Source organism: Pelobates fuscus, chromosome 9 (assembly GCF_036172605.1).
Source record: "Pelobates fuscus isolate aPelFus1 chromosome 9, aPelFus1.pri, whole genome shotgun sequence".
NCBI classification, from domain to species: domain Eukaryota; kingdom Metazoa; phylum Chordata; class Amphibia; order Anura; family Pelobatidae; genus Pelobates; species Pelobates fuscus.
Window position 1 is genome coordinate 126944909 of NC_086325.1, and position 21824 is coordinate 126966732.

The 21824-nt window shown below is 39.6% G+C and overlaps 1 protein-coding gene across 1 annotated transcript in view; it reads left to right on the top strand.

Moving 5' to 3' along the window:
- Positions 1 to 21824, top strand: part of ASTN2 (astrotactin 2) — a 925983-nt gene that overhangs the window by 573416 nt on the left and 330743 nt on the right. The window contains exon 13 of the mRNA XM_063432386.1: positions 649 to 753. Coding sequence (XP_063288456.1) covers positions 649 to 753 — 105 coding nt within the window. The remainder of the gene's footprint in view (positions 1 to 648; positions 754 to 21824) is intronic.

Below are 21824 nucleotides of genomic sequence, written 5' to 3' on the forward strand. Positions count from 1 at the left end.
CTAAGCATGTTTTACACTAAGTCTAGGCTCTACAGTCTACTAAGATGGAGTATAGCGCAATACCGTGCCCCACACTAGACACTCGCTAGTCTAGTTTAGCCTGCATACCTAACTGCCACTTTCAGTTCTCATCATTTCCCAATATGAGCAACATGGCACAGGGCTACACTAAAAAGCTGTCTTCGTCCTGATAAGCTAAGTAACATGTATAACCTGCCAGTGCAGTGTAATCTGTTAGTTTTCTCGTAATATGTGTACCTGCATCTTATACCTCACCTGTTGACCTTGGTTATACTCAAACCACATGAAAATGCACAGTTCTGAATCTTAAAAGGTCTCAGAGGCCCACTGTTTATCAATATCTGACAATCCTGATGCATAACTTAACCTATTTTTATCTTGTTTTGAGCGTTGAACACTCATCTAAGCTACAGCTCATACAGTTGACCCCTCATGTTAATATATTAAAAATGTGCAAAGTATCTATATACCCCAATGTTATTAAAGTCATTAAAATGTGTTTGGAATGCTGTTGGGGTACCACACATTCACTGTTATACCTACATGCACTACAAAAATAAAGAATTTAAAAATATATATATATATATATACATTTTTTTTTTTTTTTTTTTTTTTTACCTCTTCTAGGTGATGTTAGGTATAACGAGGCAACAGGATATCCAATGCTGCAGCAATGGAGGGTGCGTAGCAATTTGTACAAAGTTAAACTCAGCTCCATCTCATTGTCTGCAGGTCAGTCTTGTTCGCTTCTTATTACCTGTAGCTATTCAGAGAATTCATAGTATTGACGTATTCACTGTGATTGTCATACTATTGTTGTAATATAACTGCCATGTTTTAATTTACTTTGTATTTAAATAATTATGCATACTTTTTATTTGTAAATGTGTATAAAGCACTGCCCACACGATGAAAATAATACTATATTTTAAAAATTAAGGATTACGAATCAGTCTTGTAGTTATGCCCATTGTTTAGCTAGCATTATGACAGTAGATTTGTAAAGCTGCATTTTCCAGTGTAGAGATAAAATCACAAACCCAGCAATTGTTAAAGTTCAGGGTATTCAAAATACCAAGTCTTTTTTTAGTAGCCACTTAGTCACAAACCATGTCACAAAAAGTTAGTGTTCATATTAGTTTTTTTTTTTTTTTTTTTTGCATTGTTTACACACAAACTGTGCTTTTACTGGTGACATGATCACCATGATACATTTCACTGTTTTGAAATACTCATATTTGTGTTCAGCAAAGTCTCTCTACTAGAAGGAACTCTCAAGGTATGAGGGGTCCTAAGCCTGAGGATGGCCAATGAGAAAAGGGAAGGAGGCCCTACCTTTAATGAATGCTAAGGAATAGAACTACTAAAAATTGAGGTCGAAAAAACCCTTATGATTACTGACCCCTACCGGTCAATAGCCAACCAGCTGTTTCACATATCCCATAAGTATTTTCCCAGCTGGTATAACTTACACATATATTATTATAAAGTAGCCAGTCACTTTCTGCATATATGTAACCGATAATCTATTTCACAAACACATACACACAGCACGCTGCTTATAAAATATCACATCCCCCTAGCAAGGGGACATACAAAGAAGGGGGGCAGAGTATTTTTCCCACATATACATGCTGCACACAATGTGTTATGATTGGTACATATTTTAACCAATATGGCTACAATGTTTAAATATGTACAGGTTACGGTACTTTAATTTCTTGTATATACTGCACATATTAGGATAAGCTTGGTCTATGCCATATGCCATTATGTCATACGGTGTATTTATCCATTCAGGTTACAGGTTCTACTAAAACCTATACGGATTGTCAGGTTCAATACCATACTACCAGGTACGTACATCTGCACACGTAGTACGTTCATATCCTACTTTTCCTGGAATAGTAAATAACGTACTGGCAATCAGGATTAGGGTCCAATAGGTATTACCCTTTTCTCTGCACTGCGCTTGGTTTAGTGGTCCCGCGAGACCAACACCCCGCCTCACACTCGGAGGCATACACCCATCGGGCCACTTGTGAGCTAGCCACCTCGCATTGTATCATAGAGAGGGCCTCACCTGTCACTCACTTTACTATTTTCTGGTTACTGTCACCGAGAGGCCAACATCCTGCCACTACGTTTGGTGGCCACAAAAAAAACCCTCGCGCCAACGCCTAGATAGAGCCTCTCAAGCCACTTGGCAACTAGTAGGGCCTCACCAGTCACCAAAAACACCAAGCCTTATTATTTTGCCTTACCGCTTAGTTAGCAAGCCAGTACAAAACCTCTGGGGCGCAAATAATAATTGCTATCTTCATTGGTATTTAAGTATGTCTCAAGAAGGTGGTGAAGAACTATCTCTTCCTAGCACCCCGGCTAGATGCGAAACACCTTCACGTGGAGGAGATGTTGCTAGTCCAGCATCAATTAAATCCTGGAAGTTCCCACGCATCACCACCGAGCTAAGGAGCTGACAAATCACCTACCCAGCCACAGCAAGGAAAGCGGAACTATTCAAACTTCTCCGCACATCAACTAACAACACAGAGGCGGGGGAAGGCCCCAGCAACACCAACTCAGGTGACATCTAGGCTATGCTAGCCTCACTCATGAACTCCATGAGCAAAGTTAACGATAGACTGTCGAATCTCGAGTTGGTCACCACAGCCCTCACAAAGGATGGGCCTCCCGCTACTGTACAACCAGCACCAACTGAAACTTGGTTACCTGGTACAATCAATTCTTCTGACACTCAGGACATTAACCCTGTGCATATGATCCCAGCGTACATTAAAAAGAGATATCCTGGAAGGTAAAGATGTCAACTTAGAATCTCTACTAATTGCCTCCCAGGATAGTGGTCAGATCCAGGGATTCCAGGTTAAACCGGAAACTGAACATCCCTGAGTTTGTTTTGGCATTTGACATATATAAAGACCTTATTTGTGCAGTGTACCCTAACAAGTACTCATTTTCCTTGGTACCTTGTCCTGGGATTGGGGTGTTACACACACTTCACACGCTGGATGAGGTAAAAGGACTTGCTCTTTTTTATTGTGGTTCCAAAATAAATGCACGGTAAGGTATAAAAGGTTGTAACAAAATATATTAAACACAATCCTTGCTCTTCTGAGCACTAACTAAACACAATAATTAGCTAACTGGGTTTGATGGCTTGTCCATTTCCCAACATAAGCATAAACAACAACCTTACTGTTTCAGGTTTTTTCAGCTCTCTGTTTCCACTCACAGAAATCAAAACACAATCTCTCTCCTCTTTTGGCAGGGGAGTACTTAATAGGACCTGTAATTAACAATCCTTTTCAGGTGAGGTAAATTAGGAGTGAAACTCTGGAACTGGACTTCTCACCTGTAGGTTCCAAGCAACTTCCAAAATGTGGAGTGGAACACGGGCCCACCCTACTCTCCAAGTGCTCCACCCCAGGGCCCAAATATACACATATTTAAAGTGCAATATTTATTTTAAAATAACACATTTCCCTGGGTCTAATTACACAAAGTAAGAACCTTGCAAAATGTGAGGAGGTATATAGATCCCCCCCAGCACAATTCCTTGCTTACATATATATATGTATTAAGGCCGTTTGGCCTGTATTTGTGGGAGGGGCTTAAATTAATTCACTCCCCTATATAAGGGACACCCCTTACCTAACTCATATTGCTTGAGGTCAGCATCAGAATGATTTCCACTTCCGGGTCATCCAGACGCCATTTCACCTGATTACTCCATGATGTTTTCTAAGCTGAGCTGTGTCAGGAATCCAGCCACAGGCTTTTCCGGCCTACCACCTTCTTTCTTCAATCCATCGCCGTGGATGTTGTCCAAGTGACTCACAAACCATAAGTTGACCTACCCGTTACGCCAGGCATCAGTCCCACGGCACCATGCACGGGTCAGGTCCTCACTTTACGGCTGCATTTTGTCTAAGTCTGTTCTAAAACCATTGTATGTTCATGCATATCATTTGTTTAAACCCCCTACCGGTCTTTGGGTGTACAACAGGCTTCTTAGACATTATTGCATTTCATGTACAAAACAATAAACCACTGCATTTCGCCTACAAACTGACCCCTACCGGTCATTCAGTGTACTACAGGCTTCTCAGACATTATTGCATTGCAGGTACAAACCAACGAACCACTGCATTTGCGCCTACACACTGACCCCTACCGGTCAATCGGTATACTACAGGCTTATCAGACTTTATTTCACTTCATAAGCAAACAAACTAACTACAGCATTTTCGCTTTTATACTGACCCCTATCTGTTAAACGGTAGGATTAACCCCTTAAGGGTTGACATGTCATGATTCCCTTTTATTCCAGAAGTTTGGTCCATAACCCCTTAAGGACACATGACGGAACTATTCCGTCATGGTTCCCATTTATTCCAGAAGTTGTGTCCTAATGGGGTTAAGGGGTTAAAGGGTATTTTTTACCATACAATCAGCATTTCTGACCCCTACTGGTCAACAGCAAAACTGTCTTCACATGTCATATACAATTTACCAGCTAATATAAATTACACATAAGATTGTTTTAAACATAACCATAATGCATAAATTAAACTCCAGCACAGGCTCAACTTCAGGTTTAATTCACAATAATTTACATTTCACATCAAGATCAACAGTGGTTCTATCAACACTGCCACCTACAGGTCTGTCAAGTACATTGACAATTTTCATGGTGTTTTACAAACACCAAAACACTGACACCTATAGGTCAGTAGACAAACAACATTTCACATACCAATCAGTATCCAACTACACTGCCACCTATAGGGCACTCGGCAGATCTCCAGTGCACTGGCATTTTGCAACACCTTGTTCAATGACCCCTACCATTCAATAAGACATACAACATTCCACATAGCAAGTACTATATCAACATCTGGTATAAATATATATCATTACACAGTAGCAGATGCATCTGTATATACGTAACGGGTAATATAGCTCACATACATTTTTCACAGCACGCTGCTCACACAACAGACTTTCCCCTAGTAAGGAGACATACAAAATACAAGGTGGGGACAGACCACTTTTTCACTTGTACATACAGCACTTAATGGGTTAGGGTTGATACATATTTAACCAGTATGGCTACGATGTTTAATATTTACACATCACGGCACTTTACTTTTCACATATACTGTACGTATTAAGATAAGCTTGGTCTATGACATATTTCCTTATGCCATACGGTTTTATCCATTCAGGTTACAGTTACTACTAAAAAAGTTACTACCTTCCCTGGAATAATAATAGTGTACTGGCAATTAGGGTTCTAGGGCCCAATAGGTATTACCCCCTTTTTTCTCTGCATTATGCTTTGGTTAGTGGTCCCGCGAGGCCAACACCCAGCCTCACACTCGGAGGCATACACCCCTCGGGCCACTCGTGAGCTAGCCGCCTCGCATTGTATCATAGAGAGGGCCTCACCTGTCACTCCCCTTCCTATTTTCTGGTTACTGTCACATAGAAGCCAACATCCTGCCACAACGTTCAGTGGCCACACAAAATCCCCTCGCGCCAAGCATAGATAGAGCCTCTCAAGCCACTTGGCAACTAGCAGGGCCTCACCAGTCACCATAAAACACCAAGCCTAATCGTTTCGCCTTACGGCTTAGCTAGCAAGCCAGTACAAGACCCCTGGGTACAAATAATAATTGCAATCTTTATTGTTATTTAAGTATTTCTCAAAAATATGGTGAAGAATCACCTCTTCCTAGCACCCCGGCTAGAATTGATACACCTTCAAGCAGAGGAGATGTTGCTAGTCCAGCAGCAATCAGATCCTGGACGATCCCACACATTACCACCGGCCAAGGGAGGTGACAAATCCCCTACCCTGCCACAGCAAGGAAAGCAGAGTTATTCAAACTCCTCCATACATCAACGGACAACACGGAGGCAGGGGAAGGCCCAGCTACACCAACTCAGGTGACACCCAGGCCATGCTAGCATCACTCAAACTCATGAGCCACAAAATTATGACAGACTGGCAATCTCGAGTCGGTCACCACAGCCCTCACAAGGCTGGTACTCACGCTACTGTACAACCAGCACCAACCGAAACTCAGTTACCTGGTACAATCAATTCTTATGACACACAAGACGTTAACCCTGCACGTATGATCCCAGCACATTGGGGAAGCAAGGCATATATATATGTATGATGGTGTAACTGTGATGGTCAGATCCAGGGATTCCAGTTAAATCGGGAACTGACCATCCCTTGGTTGGGTTGGCATTTGGTATATGTAGAGAGGTTTATTGGTGCAGGTACCCATACAGAAGGGATTTTGTCCCAAACAAATGTACGAGCACTCTCAGGCTCCAGGTACCAGCACCTCAGAACTACCAGAGACAATTGATATGAGTAGTTGCATTGCATATAGACTGTTGCATATATGTACAAATGGTTCAGGGCACATGACAAACCATGTGTCCCAATACAACTTACAAATAATGTACTCACCATCTGTACACACCAATGCATTTTCAACACGACTGATTCATCACCCTTCCAGACTCTGGAGCTTCAAAGGGCTCCCATACAGGTATCATAAATACACCTTCAAGGAATATAGCATGCCCTCACTTAGTCAGCACAACAGAACCATTGGCTGTAAACGCACTCATAGCCAAGATTTGCAGACGGGTCTTCCAATCTCCACCATTTACAGCATGGCATTTACAGCATGGCACCAAACACAAACACATTGGTATTGTCACAAGGAAATCTTCCCTTAAACAAAGACTAACCATAGACTTATTGGCACCACACACCTCCGCTACCCCAAGTCTCAACTCCCTCATACCCTCCGAGAAGTTTCCTTACTATACAACACCATTGATCTACCTTTACAGCTATCACTCAAGCATGGGTTGAAGCTTGGTTAAGTTTGACCAATATCAACAACGCAGTAAACGGCTACCATTTACCCTACACACTGGCACTTACATGGCATAAAATGGGCAATCCTTTCCCCGCTCAACTTTTGGGCTACAGATTAGCCTACTATCGATATTCGCAGATACTATGTGCAGGTTATGATAACATACCCAGAGGCCTTACAGTCATACACTATCTAGAAGACTTCTTGTTGATCAAAGATAACATATTTTTCACTAGAAGCCTCACGGCAGCATAGTCTGGTTGACCACTTGGGCGTCCCAGTACCCCATAAGAAACAGAAGGCCCAGACACTATCATCACATTACTGGGCATATGACTTGAGTCGGCATCCATACACGCAAGTTACCACAAGACAAATAGGGAACATTCTCAACTACATCAATCACTACCTCCTGCTTAGTACTTACAACTGCAAGGAACTACAATCTCTACCAGGTTCCTTAATTTTGCCATGCCAATCATACCACAAGACCACACTTTCACATCCAGAGTACATTCCCCTTTTTTCCACACTTCCAATATGACAATCAGAGGATGTCCCTAGACACCCCAGCAACAGCAGACCTGCACATGAGGGGAAATTTCTTAACCACTTGGCATGGTAAAAGCATGTTCCTTCCGGGATTGTCTGACACTTCTCCAACCAGATGGTCAGACGCGGCGTCTACCACGGGTTTGGCAGCGATCTACCGGGAACGATTGCTTTGGAGCTGTTGGCCATGGCATCCAGGTTTGGAAATTGTGGGGTAATACTGGTAAACCCCACATTTTCATTTTATTTTGCTATGTTTTCTCCTCAGTTTACGCAGTCATTAATTTTAGCCTCTGTTACATTTCTTTGGCTCCACAGATTGCCTCGTTTTTCTTGTATTTCTGCAAAAAGTTATAAAATTCAAGTTCTTGTATTTACAAACCCAGGTATAGTATTTACTCACTTTGGTTTCAACCATGTCTAGGCCTCAAAACAACATGCACTCTAAACTTGCCACAGTATAAATTGGTTATTTAAAACATACGGTCACAACCTTCGCTAATTATAAAATATTCAATGGGTTTAATCCATAGCTCCAGATTTATTCTAGGCCTCCTCCGGTTTCTCCATAAAAAAAAACAGTTACGCTCATCCAAGTACCTGGACAACAAATCAAGGTATAGTTATCTACTCATTACGGAACCTTTCATACAAGACCTAACGCGGTCTCGATTTATTATGATTAGCTCACGGCCCTACGCCCTTGTTGTGTTCAATTCTTTAAATTTTTCTACTTAGGCCTATGGTCATACTGCCATCAGGCAAGAAACTACTCAACCTACCTAACCTGGTACCCAGCCACACTACCAGGTACTTACGTTCTTACTCGTTTATAGACATGTGCAATTTGTTTCAGTCTGAATATGAATTCGGACGAATTTCGGGCAATTCGGACATTCGGGTACTTCTGAAAATACTGAATTGACGAAGTGCTGAAGTGCTGAAGCACAGTATTGCCTAAGTACTAATATACTTACCCAGTGAAAGAAGAAGAATGTTACATTGTAAACAATTTTAAATAAAAAGTATACAAACATAGCCAGGATTCAGCTGTAAGCATTTGCAACACTTACAACAATCAAGTAACATCCATTCATATAAAATGTAAGTTGCTTGGCCAGTCAATGTAATGACAGGAATGAACAAGTAGATAGCTCTCTAATACCGTGGGAATTAGGGAGTTATCTACTAAAAGGCTGACAGACCTAACTTGGTCTTTCAGCCAAATTTACTAATACTAAGTAAAGATTATTTATTAATCTACCGTGAGTAGGGGCATGTCTATTATACAGTGAGATGCCTGTTTCTGCTCACTATAAAAAACCTGAGCGGTGTGTGGGGGCCCTAAATACTAATAAAGGGGGACCTAATGTCCCCCCGCCTGACCCCACCCCTGAGCGGTGGGTAGGGGGCCCTACGGTAAAATAAGGGGGGGGGCGCTAATGTCCTGGCCCCCACCCCTGAGCGGTTGGTGGAGGTCCTAAATACTAATAAGGGGGGGGGGACCTAATTGTAACGGATAACCTGGCACCCCGACTGTTACTCAGACGTGAGGCTTTCTGGATATACACGTTGGAAACATTATCACCATCCGGTTTAAATGAGAAGAACTCATTATATTGTTTTTTACCTAGCAGATAATATATGATTGAGCTATTTTTTTACAGAATTACAGTCATTTGCCGTAACGTCATGATGGAAGTAGTCCATATCGTATAATGCTTCGTAAATTACACTGACAATATTTTGCTATATAATCGAGTTAATATTTAGCTAATGATGATATGTACTATGTATCCATGTTCCCTTGGTTAGGGTTGAAACATGTGTATATACTTTATTTTTATAGTTATTTATCCTTTATTACTTTCTGACTTATCTACACGAGAGTATGTTTCACATACCGATTACACATAGGGTTTACTTCGATTTATTATATAATTCAAACATGTTTACATCATTAATGACATCACTCTGATCCATTGTTACATTTCACCTGTTCACCTCCAAATAGGATCACTGCATTTTTTTGTATAAAAGGTATCCATCTCACATACACAATTGTCTTGAAAAAAGTATTTTACAGACTGAAATGTCGACTGGAACGTTGTGTGAATTTGTAATTGCTCAATAAAGCAACAGATTAAATTTACCTTGAAAGACTCCTGAGTGGTGATGTCACAAACAGTTCGCCGGCGAACATAGCGGGTTCGCGTTAGCCGCGGTGGGCAAACATAAGCGATGTTCGGTCCGCCCCCTATTCGTCCTCATTGAGTGACGGAGGTGGGAGGGTTTGGGAGGGAGGGTCTGCTGCTGATTGGATGCAATGTGTCTGCTGACTGTGAGGTACAGGGTCAAACTTTACTCAGTGATGACGAATAGGGGGCGGACCGAACATCACATATGTTCGCCTGCCATGGCGAACGCGAACACGCTATGTTCGCCGGCGAATGCGAACACGCTATGTTCGCCGGCAAATAGTTGCGAACAGTTCTCGGCGAACTGTTCGCAACATCTCTACTCCTGAGTGCTCTCTATTGGTATCGTATACAATTTGGTTGGTGACAGCACCAGAGCATTAAAAGACCGGGAGCATTGAGTGCTGGGACGTGTGTGTGTGTGTGTGTGTGTGTGTGTGTATATATATATATATATATATATAGTAAAAAAAAAAAATTAATATGTTAAAAAATAAAATTAAAAATAAATAATGAAAAAAATATATATATATATATATGTGTGTCATTTCGTTCTAACTGTATTGTGATATTAGTATATATATATATATATATATATATATATATATATATATATATATATATATATATATATAAACAGAAATAAAGAGATGCACTCCAAGGACTTGGTAGATGAAAAAAAAAGTAGTTTATTCCAATAGGTATAGCATTAAAAAATAGCCGACGTTTCGACCCATTTGGGTCTTTCTCAAGGTCAATGTATAATATATAATAAGAAAATATACTCACCAATCGTGAAGAAACACCTGAATCCCTTTGTGCACACCCGGAAGTGAAACATGAAGTGAAAATGCCATGGTCACGTGATGCATGTTTGATGACATGGTATTGCTAGGATACCGATAAACAAACACAGTTATAAGATCGGTAAAATGTTCTGGCGTGTATATATTGAGTGTGCCAGTGAAATACATGGAATATCTGTTATCATAGAAATATAGAAATGTAAAGTGCAAAGTGCAATAAGTAAAAAATAAATAAAAAAGATGTGAACAGAAAATAGAAAAAAATCAAAATATCACATTTCATCACTTGTACCACTGACCATGTGATATACATGATCACATGCCCCTGTGGACTCTCATTTGTGGGTAAGACCGATTTGACATTAAGAGAACGCATAAGGGGACATTGGTCGACCATAACTACAGCGTTTAGGGATCAATACAGCGACAAGCCAGTTGCCAAACATGTTTTACATATGCAACACAGACTCCCTGTGCTACGTTTTATGGCCATTGACCATGTCCCCCCCGATGCCTAGAGGAGGCGATAGATCAAAGAAGCTACTTCAATGTGAGGCACAATGGATTCATCGATTAGACACAGTGACACCAAGAGGACTTAACAAAAATATTGTGCTCTCCATGTTTCTGTATTATTTTTGTCTTTTTCTTCATCTTTATCTATTATTTTATTATTATTATTATTTTTTATTTTTATTTTTATTAGTATTTTTATTTGGTTTACTTTAGTACATTTGTTGATTAATTTTGCCTGTTTTTATCTTTTTTGGTTATTTTTTTGTAAATATTTGATAAGTCGTATATATATTTTTCAGTTTAGATATGCTTTTTGATTGCTTTAGTCTTAATATTGTAAGCTTCTGAGATCTATGAGATCTATGATTTAATGAGATGTTTATAATTGTATATAGAATGTATTCTATTAGAGATATGTTGCCTGTGACATCTATATGATGTGCTGTATTTTTCTTTTGACTCAATTTTTTTTCTATTTGCATGCCTTCTGTTCTTTCTGTGTTCTGAGTCTTTGCCTTAATAGCTTGATTCTCCTCTTTAAATTGATTTATAATCATTATAAGATATTTTAAGTAATGCCCATAATCTTGATATGGTATGTGAAATGCTTTTAACGCACCTTATTCTGGGTCACTATTCTTATTGGGTATTAAGTGACACCTTCATAGTATATATGATGACACCATTTTTTTCTATTTGCTGTTCACATCTTTTTAATTTTATTTTTTTTTGCTTATTGCACTTTGCACTTTACATTTCTATATTTCTATGATAACAGATAGATAGTCCATGAAGAGATTCCATGCATTTCACTGGCACACTCGATATATACACCCCAGAACTTTATACTGATCCAATAATTGTGTTTGTTTATCGGTATCCTAGCAACACCATGTCATCACACACGCATGACCACGGTGTTTTCACTTCCTGTTTCACTTCCGGGTGTGCATGTAGGGATTCAGGGGTTTCTTCACGATTGGGGAGTACATTTTCTTATTTCATATATATATATATCTATATATATATATATATATATATATATATATATATATATATATATATATATATATATACTGCAAAAGAAGGCCAGCACTCAAGGACTTTGAAAATAAATAAAAAGTAAAAAAACCTTTTATTCCATAATGTCTGTAGGTCGACGTTTCAGTCCCCCACTGTGGACTTTCATCAGGACACAAAATACAATGTAACAACATTCAGTTTAAATAGGAAATACTTAACTTACCTAACCTCCACCACCTGTGTGTTAGCGTGGTCTGTTCCCCAATGCGCAAGTGTGATTCTCGATACTCCCCCTTCCGGTGTGTCAGAGTCAACCACGTCACCATCTATCACCATGGTGACATATCAACAACTCACCACATTCCGATCTATATCTGCTGAATGGCATACGTTAAAGCCCAGCTATGAGCACTCTGGAATCAATAAAGTGCATCAAGTGCATATACACCCATTCACCAGATTTACAGTGCGGAAGACAATCTCGATTACTCATATTCCTATGTGGCTGTTCCACACCGAGCACTTCCGGGTATCGGAACTGCCGTGTCCATCACCATGGTTACGTGTATACACCTACGACAAGGAGCCTGGCTAAGTACCCCCATTAAATAAGCAGGGTACATAAGGGAAATGTGTATACTATATGACTCCATTCACGAAATTTGTAGTGTGGATAGTTGCCTCAATACCTATTATAATTCCACACATAGCACTTCCGGTTATCGGTCGTGCCGTACCCATCTCTATGGTTACGTGTATACACCTGAAATATGAAGCCAAGTCATGTGTCCAATTAGATCAGTGAACTGCATAAAAATAAATATATATACATTATGACATTGATAATGTGAGAAATTACTTAATTTACCAAAGTACCTAAGTGACAACTATTTACAAAGCTTTACCATAAATTTACAGTGTCATGTCAATCCATAATCTATATGTACTAATCTAAGTGAAATCTAATGTGAACTATTATCTGAAATATAGTCAAATGCTTTTAAAGGGAACGTGGTTCCATGTATGGACCAAATTATATGGTCTAAATACTTATCAGACGATATGTGCTGAACATCATATTAGAAATATCAAACCATACTCAAAGCAGTGAATATGTATGTGACATAGTTATATGAAAAAAAACTTAAAATGTATATAAATGTGTGATTAATCTCAACTCTAAGTGCCGTGTGCCAATATATCCACGTCTAATCATAATTAACGTTCAAGTGACATATATTGATATTAGGTATCATTCTATGCCATTCATGTGATTGATGGTACACTATCGAAAAAGGGAACAATACGCTATTTGGGGTTGTAGAGTGATATATAAATAATAAAGAATATAAAAGACGTGAATCACATACTAGATGTTTAAAAACTAATTACTCTCTGTACTGACGTGTGGATTTCTCAGCCTAAATGTGAAGTACTTTCTACCAAAATCATTACAATTATAACTTATTTTTTATGACTTATTTTCCATATTAAAGTCAACAGCTTCTAAGCTGCGTTATAGATGATAGAGGTGAAATATTTATACATTAACTCATCAGGCCTGATCACAGGGCACATGGATTCATATGAAGTACAGAGAGATTCTTAATTAGAATTAAAAAATTAGGTGTGCTTATTCCATCAAAGGAAGGATATGTAGGACAGTTTCTCATTAAGTCCTAACGGTGCCAGTGTGTTGAGTTCTCGGATCCAAAAGACCTCTTTCCGCAGTAGTGCTACAGATCGGTTCCCTCCTCTTCTGGGCGCTGGAATATGGTCAATAGCAATGCATTTGAGAGTTGTCAACGAATGTTTCTGTTCAAGAAAATGACGTGCCACTGGTTTATCTGTGTGGCCATCCCTGATTGCTGTCCGTATGCTCGAGCGATGCCCTCGAATTCTTTCGCAAAGTTGTGTATCCGTTTTCCCCACGTAATTCAATCCACAGGGGCAGGACAGCTTGTAGATAACATGGTCGGTTTTACACGAAATGCGATGTCGGATTAAATATTTCTTCTGGGTGTGTGGATGAAGAAATGATTTTGTGGGGATCAAGTGCCCACACGTGACACATCCTAGGCAACGGAAGCATCCTGGGTTAAGAAATTGACTTTGATCTCGCAGATAGCTCTGTTCTGGATCAGTGCGGACTAGCATGTCTCGCAAATTTCTTTCCCTTTTATAGCAAAACATCGGTTTTTGAGTAAAGACTGTTGGTAAGGTTGGATCCCCTGTCAAGGTATTCCAATTCCTATTCACCGCTTGCGCCAATTTGGTGCTAGCCGAATTAAACTTCATCGGGAACGTCAATCTAGGTGCTTTTACTGGTGTCTGAGCACTCATAGTATTGCTAACTTCCAACCGAGCTTTATTCAGTGCTATATCAATTGTTTGCCGATTGTATCCCCTTGTGAGGAATTTGTTGTACATCATCTCCACTTGTTTATCAACACGTTCGGTTAACGAGTTGTTTCGGAAGACCCGGAGAAACTGAGTGTATGGTAATGATCTTTTACAGTGTGCTGGATGTGCACTTGAGAAATGGAGTATTGTATTTCTATCTGTGGGCTTCGAATACAGTTGGTATTCAATTTTGCCCTTCTCGATGAAAATCTCCAGATCCAAGTACTGTACAATTTTGCCATTTATATTGGCCGTGATTTTAATAGGGCAAGGTAAGTCGTTGATGTCCTTCACAAACTGTTCGGCATCGATAGTAGAGCCCTTCCAGAGGATCAAAACATCATCAATGAACCGTACGTACTGTACAATCTGTTCTTTATATGGATAAAGAATATACTCTTTTTCAAATATATGCATGTATGCATTCGCATACATTGGCGCCATTGCTGCGCCCATCGATGTTCCCGAGCATTGCATATACCATCGAGTTTCGAATCTGAAATAATTGAGTTGTAGAGTAAGCGTAAGCAGTTCCATGATGAATTCTATAGGGGGACCCTTGTAGAACGGAGACTCACAAAGTATTTGTCGCATGGCATCTATACCTCCGTCGTGAGGGATGGTGGTGTAAAGACTCTGTACGTCTAATGTAATCAGCACTAGATCCGTAGGGATCTGTTCAATTTTCTTTAGTCTTCCAATCAAATCTTGTGTGTCTTTTATGCATGTTGGAAGATGTTCCACTGGTGCTTTGAATAAGAAGTCGAGATATTTGGCAATCGGTTCTAAGACCCCATCGATAGCCGAGACTATCGGGCGCCCCGGTGGACATTGCAAATTCTTATGGATTTTTGGCAATGTGTAAATGATTGGCGTTCTGGGATTATTCTTTTTCAAAAAGTTAAAAAGTTCCAATTCGATATAACCTGCTCGTAGTCCAGTGATGAGAGTCTCTTCAATCTTATGCATGACTTCAATAGTTGGATCGTGTTTCAAAGGAGTGTACGTATTGCGATCTGCTAGTTGCCTATTAATTTCGGATGCATAGTCCTTATAGTTAAGAAGCACTATCCCCCCTCCTTTATCTGCCGGCCTCAACACAATAGATGGATCGCTGGACAGACCCTGTATCAATTTGTGTTGGATTCTAGAGAAATTGCTATGTTTAACTCGATGGTCCTTAAGGACTCTATCCGTATCTGTCTTCAAAGATGTAAGAAAGGTTTTAATGGCAGGATGGCTTGTCGGGGGATCAAATGAACTTTTAATTTTAAATCTAGATGTCGGATTAAACTGTTGTTGCCGCTTATTGTCTTTCCCAAAGAATTCCTTAAGTCGGAGGTTTCTGCCAAATTTAAACATTTCTACTTGCCATTGGAATTTGTTCGGCTGAGAGGTGGGAATAAAAGAGAGTCCTTTACTGAGGATGTCCAATTCCGGGTCTGTCAATGTTCTGTTCGAAAGGTTAAATACTGGAGTCAGGGTCGTATCGGAGGCTTCCCTCCGGGACCAGTGTAAGTGCCCTTTCTGGCCTCTCCTTGTGTTCCCTCGTTTACGTTTTTGTATTTGCTCCTTGTGACCGTGCCTTGTTGGTCTTGTGACATCCCTAGAGCTAAAAAATCATCCGTCTTGTGGGTGTGAGTATTTTCTTGTTCGGAGCCAGATTCACCAGATGTGATATCAATGGTGTTGATGTTTGGCTTAACAATGCGTTTTCTCATGCGCCTTAGTCTAGGGCGCCTATCGCCTGAAAGCCACCGATATACTTGATGTTCCTTATAGTCCTGCTGGACTCTTTCTTGCTTTTGCCTTTTAAATTTTATCAGTTGATTTTTATATTTCAGGCTTTCCTCAGCCAATTTCAGCTTCAAGGAGATACCCTCTGGTGAGCTTAAAAGAATTGCGTGTTGATCTTCTAGTTCTAGGATCTTGTTGGAAATATTCTGTAAGTCATCCTTTACGTCTTTAATAATGACCAGCATGAGGTCCAAGGAGCACTTATTAAGGACGGCCGTCCAGTCTCTGCAAACGTGGGCCTTCAGGCGACCTATAGTGGGAATATTGTTCACACGGAATCCCCGTGGGATCTGTTTAGCCCGGTGATAGTCTGAGAGAAACAGGCCATGTAGGTCTAGATCAATCTCTTTCTTTTTTAATTTCAACAATTGAAAATAAACATCTTTCACTGTCGTAGTATTGGGTAGTGTAGCTGTTGTAACTTCCCACAGTATGTCATTGGTTTCTTCCTCAGTAAATTGAAGTGTCAGGGCTTGTGGCGCTGTAGCCCCGGCTTCAACAAAAAAATTATTATCCATCTGGCTATCTATCCAAATATATTGATATCCTTAGTAGCCTCCGGTGGAAATAAGCAAATCCGTTAAAAATAAAAAATAAAAAAATCTTTAATACTATCACTTTAAAAGTCCCTCAGCAGACGGGTGAAGAAAAAATAAAAAAAGTAAAAAATCCCATGAAAGTGAATGAATTTCAACAATGACACGAATTGCTCAAAATAGAAGCAATGGAGCGGGTGCATAAACCAAACCCTAGTGTCTATAGGGCAAGATACATACAAAGATTGATAGGAGTTGCACTCCAGCTGTCCAGGCGTGTCTGCCCGGTGCTCGGCTACACAAAAATATACTGCAAAAGAAGGCCAGCACTCAAGGACTTTGAAAATAAATAAAAAGTAAAAAAACCTTTTATTCCATAATGTCTGTAGGTCGACGTTTCAGTCCCCCACTGTGGACTTTCATCAGGACACAAAATACAATGTAACAACATTCAGTTTAAATAGGAAATACTTAACTTACCTAACCTCCACCACCTGTGTGTTAGCGTGGTCTGTTCCCCAATGCGCAAGTGTGATTCTCGATACTCCCCCTTCCGGTGTGTCAGAGTCAACCACGTCACCATCTATCACCATGGTGACATATCAACAACTCACCACATTCCGATCTATATCTGCTGAATGGCATACGTTAAAGCCCAGCTATGAGCACTCTGGAATCAATAAAGTGCATCAAGTGCATATACACCCATTCACCAGATTTACAGTGCGGAAGACAATCTCGATTACTCATATTCCTATGTGGCTGTTCCACACCGAGCACTTCCGGGTATCGGAACTGCCGTGTCCATCACCATGGTTACGTGTATACACCTACGACAAGGAGCCTGGCTAAGTACCCCCATTAAATAAGCAGGGTACATAAGGGAAATGTGTATACTATATGACTCCATTCACGAAATTTGTAGTGTGGATAGTTGCCTCAATACCTATTATAATTCCACACATAGCACTTCCGGTTATCGGTCGTGCCGTACCCATCTCTATGGTTACGTGTATACACCTGAAATATGAAGCCAAGTCATGTGTCCAATTAGATCAGTGAACTGCATAAAAATAAATATATATACATTATGACATTGATAATGTGAGAAATTACTTAATTTACCAAAGTACCTAAGTGACAACTATTTACAAAGCTTTACCATAAATTTACAGTGTCATGTCAATCCATAATCTATATGTACTAATCTAAGTGAAATCTAATGTGAACTATTATCTGAAATATAGTCAAATGCTTTTAAAGGGAACGTGGTTCCATGTATGGACCAAATTATATGGTCTAAATACTTATCAGACGATATGTGCTGAACATCATATTAGAAATATCAAACCATACTCAAAGCAGTGAATATGTATGTGACATAGTTATATGAAAAAAAACTTAAAATGTATATAAATGTGTGATTAATCTCAACTCTAAGTGCCGTGTGCCAATATATCCACGTCTAATCATAATTAACGTTCAAGTGACATATATTGATATTAGGTATCATTCTATGCCATTCATGTGATTGATGGTACACTATCGAAAAAGGGAACAATACGCTATTTGGGGTTGTAGAGTGATATATAAATAATAAAGAATATAAAAGACGTGAATCACATACTAGATGTTTAAAAACTAATTACTCTCTGTACTGACGTGTGGATTTCTCAGCCTAAATGTGAAGTACTTTCTACCAAAATCATTACAATTATAACTAATTTTATTTTAAAATAAGTTATAATTGTAATGATTTTGGTAGAAAGTACTTCACATTTAGGCTGAGAAATCCACACGTCAGTACAGAGAGTAATTAGTTTTTAAACATCTAGTATGTGATTCACGTCTTTTATATTCTTTATTATTTATATATCACTCTACAACCCCAAATAGCGTATTGTTCCCTTTTTCGATAGTGTACCATCAATCACATGAATGGCATAGAATGATACCTAATATCAATATATGTCACTTGAACGTTAATTATGATTAGACGTGGATATATTGGCACACGGCACTTAGAGTTGAGATTAATCACACATTTATATACATTTTAAGTTTTTTTTCATATAACTATGTCACATACATATTCACTGCTTTGAGTATGGTTTGATATTTCTAATATGATGTTCAGCACATATCGTCTGATAAGTATTTAGACCATATAATTTGGTCCATACATGGAACCACGTTCCCTTTAAAAGCATTTGACTATATTTCAGATAATAGTTCACATTAGATTTCACTTAGATTAGTACATATAGATTATGGATTGACATGACACTGTAAATTTATGGTAAAGCTTTGTAAATAGTTGTCACTTAGGTACTTTGGTAAATTAAGTAATTTCTCACATTATCAATGTCATAATGTATATATATTTATTTTTATGCAGTTCACTGATCTAATTGGACACATGACTTGGCTTCATATTTCAGGTGTATACACGTAACCATAGAGATGGGTACGGCACGACCGATAACCGGAAGTGCTATGTGTGGAATTATAATAGGTATTGAGGCAACTATCCACACTACAAATTTCGTGAATGGAGTCATATAGTATACACATTTCCCTTATGTACCCTGCTTATTTAATGGGGGTACTTAGCCAGGCTCCTTGTCGTAGGTGTATACACGTAACCATGGTGATGGACACGGCAGTTCCGATACCCGGAAGTGCTCGGTGTGGAACAGCCACATAGGAATATGAGTAATCGAGATTGTCTTCCGCACTGTAAATCTGGTGAATGGGTGTATATGCACTTGATGCACTTTATTGATTCCAGAGTGCTCATAGCTGGGCTTTAACGTATGCCATTCAGCAGATATAGATCGGAATGTGGTGAGTTGTTGATATGTCACCATGGTGATAGATGGTGACGTGGTTGACTCTGACACACCGGAAGGGGGAGTATCGAGAATCACACTTGCGCATTGGGGAACAGACCACGCTAACACACAGGTGGTGGAGGTTAGGTAAGTTAAGTATTTCCTATTTAAACTGAATGTTGTTACATTGTATTTTGTGTCCTGATGAAAGTCCACAGTGGGGGACTGAAACGTCGACCTACAGACATTATGGAATAAAAGGTTTTTTTACTTTTTATTTATTTTCAAAGTCCTTGAGTGCTGGCCTTCTTTTGCAGTATATTTTTGTGTAGCCGAGCACCGGGCAGACACGCCTGGACAGCTGGAGTGCAACTCCTATCAATCTTTGTATGTATCTTGCCCTATAGACACTAGGGTTTGGTTTATGCACCCGCTCCATTGCTTCTATTTTGAGCAATTCGTGTCATTGTTGAAATTCATTCACTTTCATGGGATTTTTTACTTTTTTTATTTTTTCTTCACCCGTCTGCTGAGGGACTTTTAAAGTGATAGTATTAAAGATTTTTTTATTTTTTATTTTTAACGGATTTGCTTATTTCCACCGGAGGCTACTAAGGATATCAATATATTTGGATAGATAGCCAGATGGATAATAATTTTTTTGTTGAAGCCGGGGCTACAGCGCCACAAGCCCTGACACTTCAATTTACTGAGGAAGAAACCAATGACATACTGTGGGAAGTTACAACAGCTACACTACCCAATACTACGACAGTGAAAGATGTTTATTTTCAATTGTTGAAATTAAAAAAGAAAGAGATTGATCTAGACCTACATGGCCTGTTTCTCTCAGACTATCACCGGGCTAAACAGATCCCACGGGGATTCCGTGTGAACAATATTCCCACTATAGGTCGCCTGAAGGCCCACGTTTGCAGAGACTGGACGGCCGTCCTTAATAAGTGCTCCTTGGACCTCATGCTGGTCATTATTAAAGACGTAAAGGATGACTTACAGAATATTTCCAACAAGATCCTAGAACTAGAAGATCAACACGCAATTCTTTTAAGCTCACCAGAGGGTATCTCCTTGAAGCTGAAATTGGCTGAGGAAAGCCTGAAATATAAAAATCAACTGATAAAATTTAAAAGGCAAAAGCAAGAAAGAGTCCAGCAGGACTATAAGGAACATCAAGTATATCGGTGGCTTTCAGGCGATAGGCGCCCTAGACTAAGGCGCATGAGAAAACGCATTGTTAAGCCAAACATCAACACCATTGATATCACATCTGGTGAATCTGGCTCCGAACAAGAAAATACTCACACCCACAAGACGGATGATTTTTTAGCTCTAGGGATGTCACAAGACCAACAAGGCACGGTCACAAGGAGCAAATACAAAAACGTAAACGAGGGAACACAAGGAGAGGCCAGAAAGGGCACTTACACTGGTCCCGGAGGGAAGCCTCCGATACGACCCTGACTCCAGTATTTAACCTTTCGAACAGAACATTGACAGACCCGGAATTGGACATCCTCAGTAAAGGACTCTCTTTTATTCCCACCTCTCAGCCGAACAAATTCCAATGGCAAGTAGAAATGTTTAAATTTGGCAGAAACCTCCGACTTAAGGAATTCTTTGGGAAAGACAATAAGCGGCAACAACAGTTTAATCCGACATCTAGATTTAAAATTAAAAGTTCATTTGATCCCCCGACAAGCCATCCTGCCATTAAAACCTTTCTTACATCTTTGAAGACAGATACGGATAGAGTCCTTAAGGACCATCGAGTTAAACATAGCAATTTCTCTAGAATCCAACACAAATTGATACAGGGTCTGTCCAGCGATCCATCTATTGTGTTGAGGCCGGCAGATAAAGGAGGGGGGATAGTGCTTCTTAACTATAAGGACTATGCATCCGAAATTAATAGGCAACTAGCAGATCGCAATACGTACACTCCTTTGAAACACGATCCAACTATTGAAGTCATGCATAAGATTGAAGAGACTCTCATCACTGGACTACGAGCAGGTTATATCGAATTGGAACTTTTTAACTTTTTGAAAAAGAATAATCCCAGAACGCCAATCATTTACACATTGCCAAAAATCCATAAGAATTTGCAATGTCCACCGGGGCGCCCGATAGTCTCGGCTATCGATGGGGTCTTAGAACCGATTGCCAAATATCTCGACTTCTT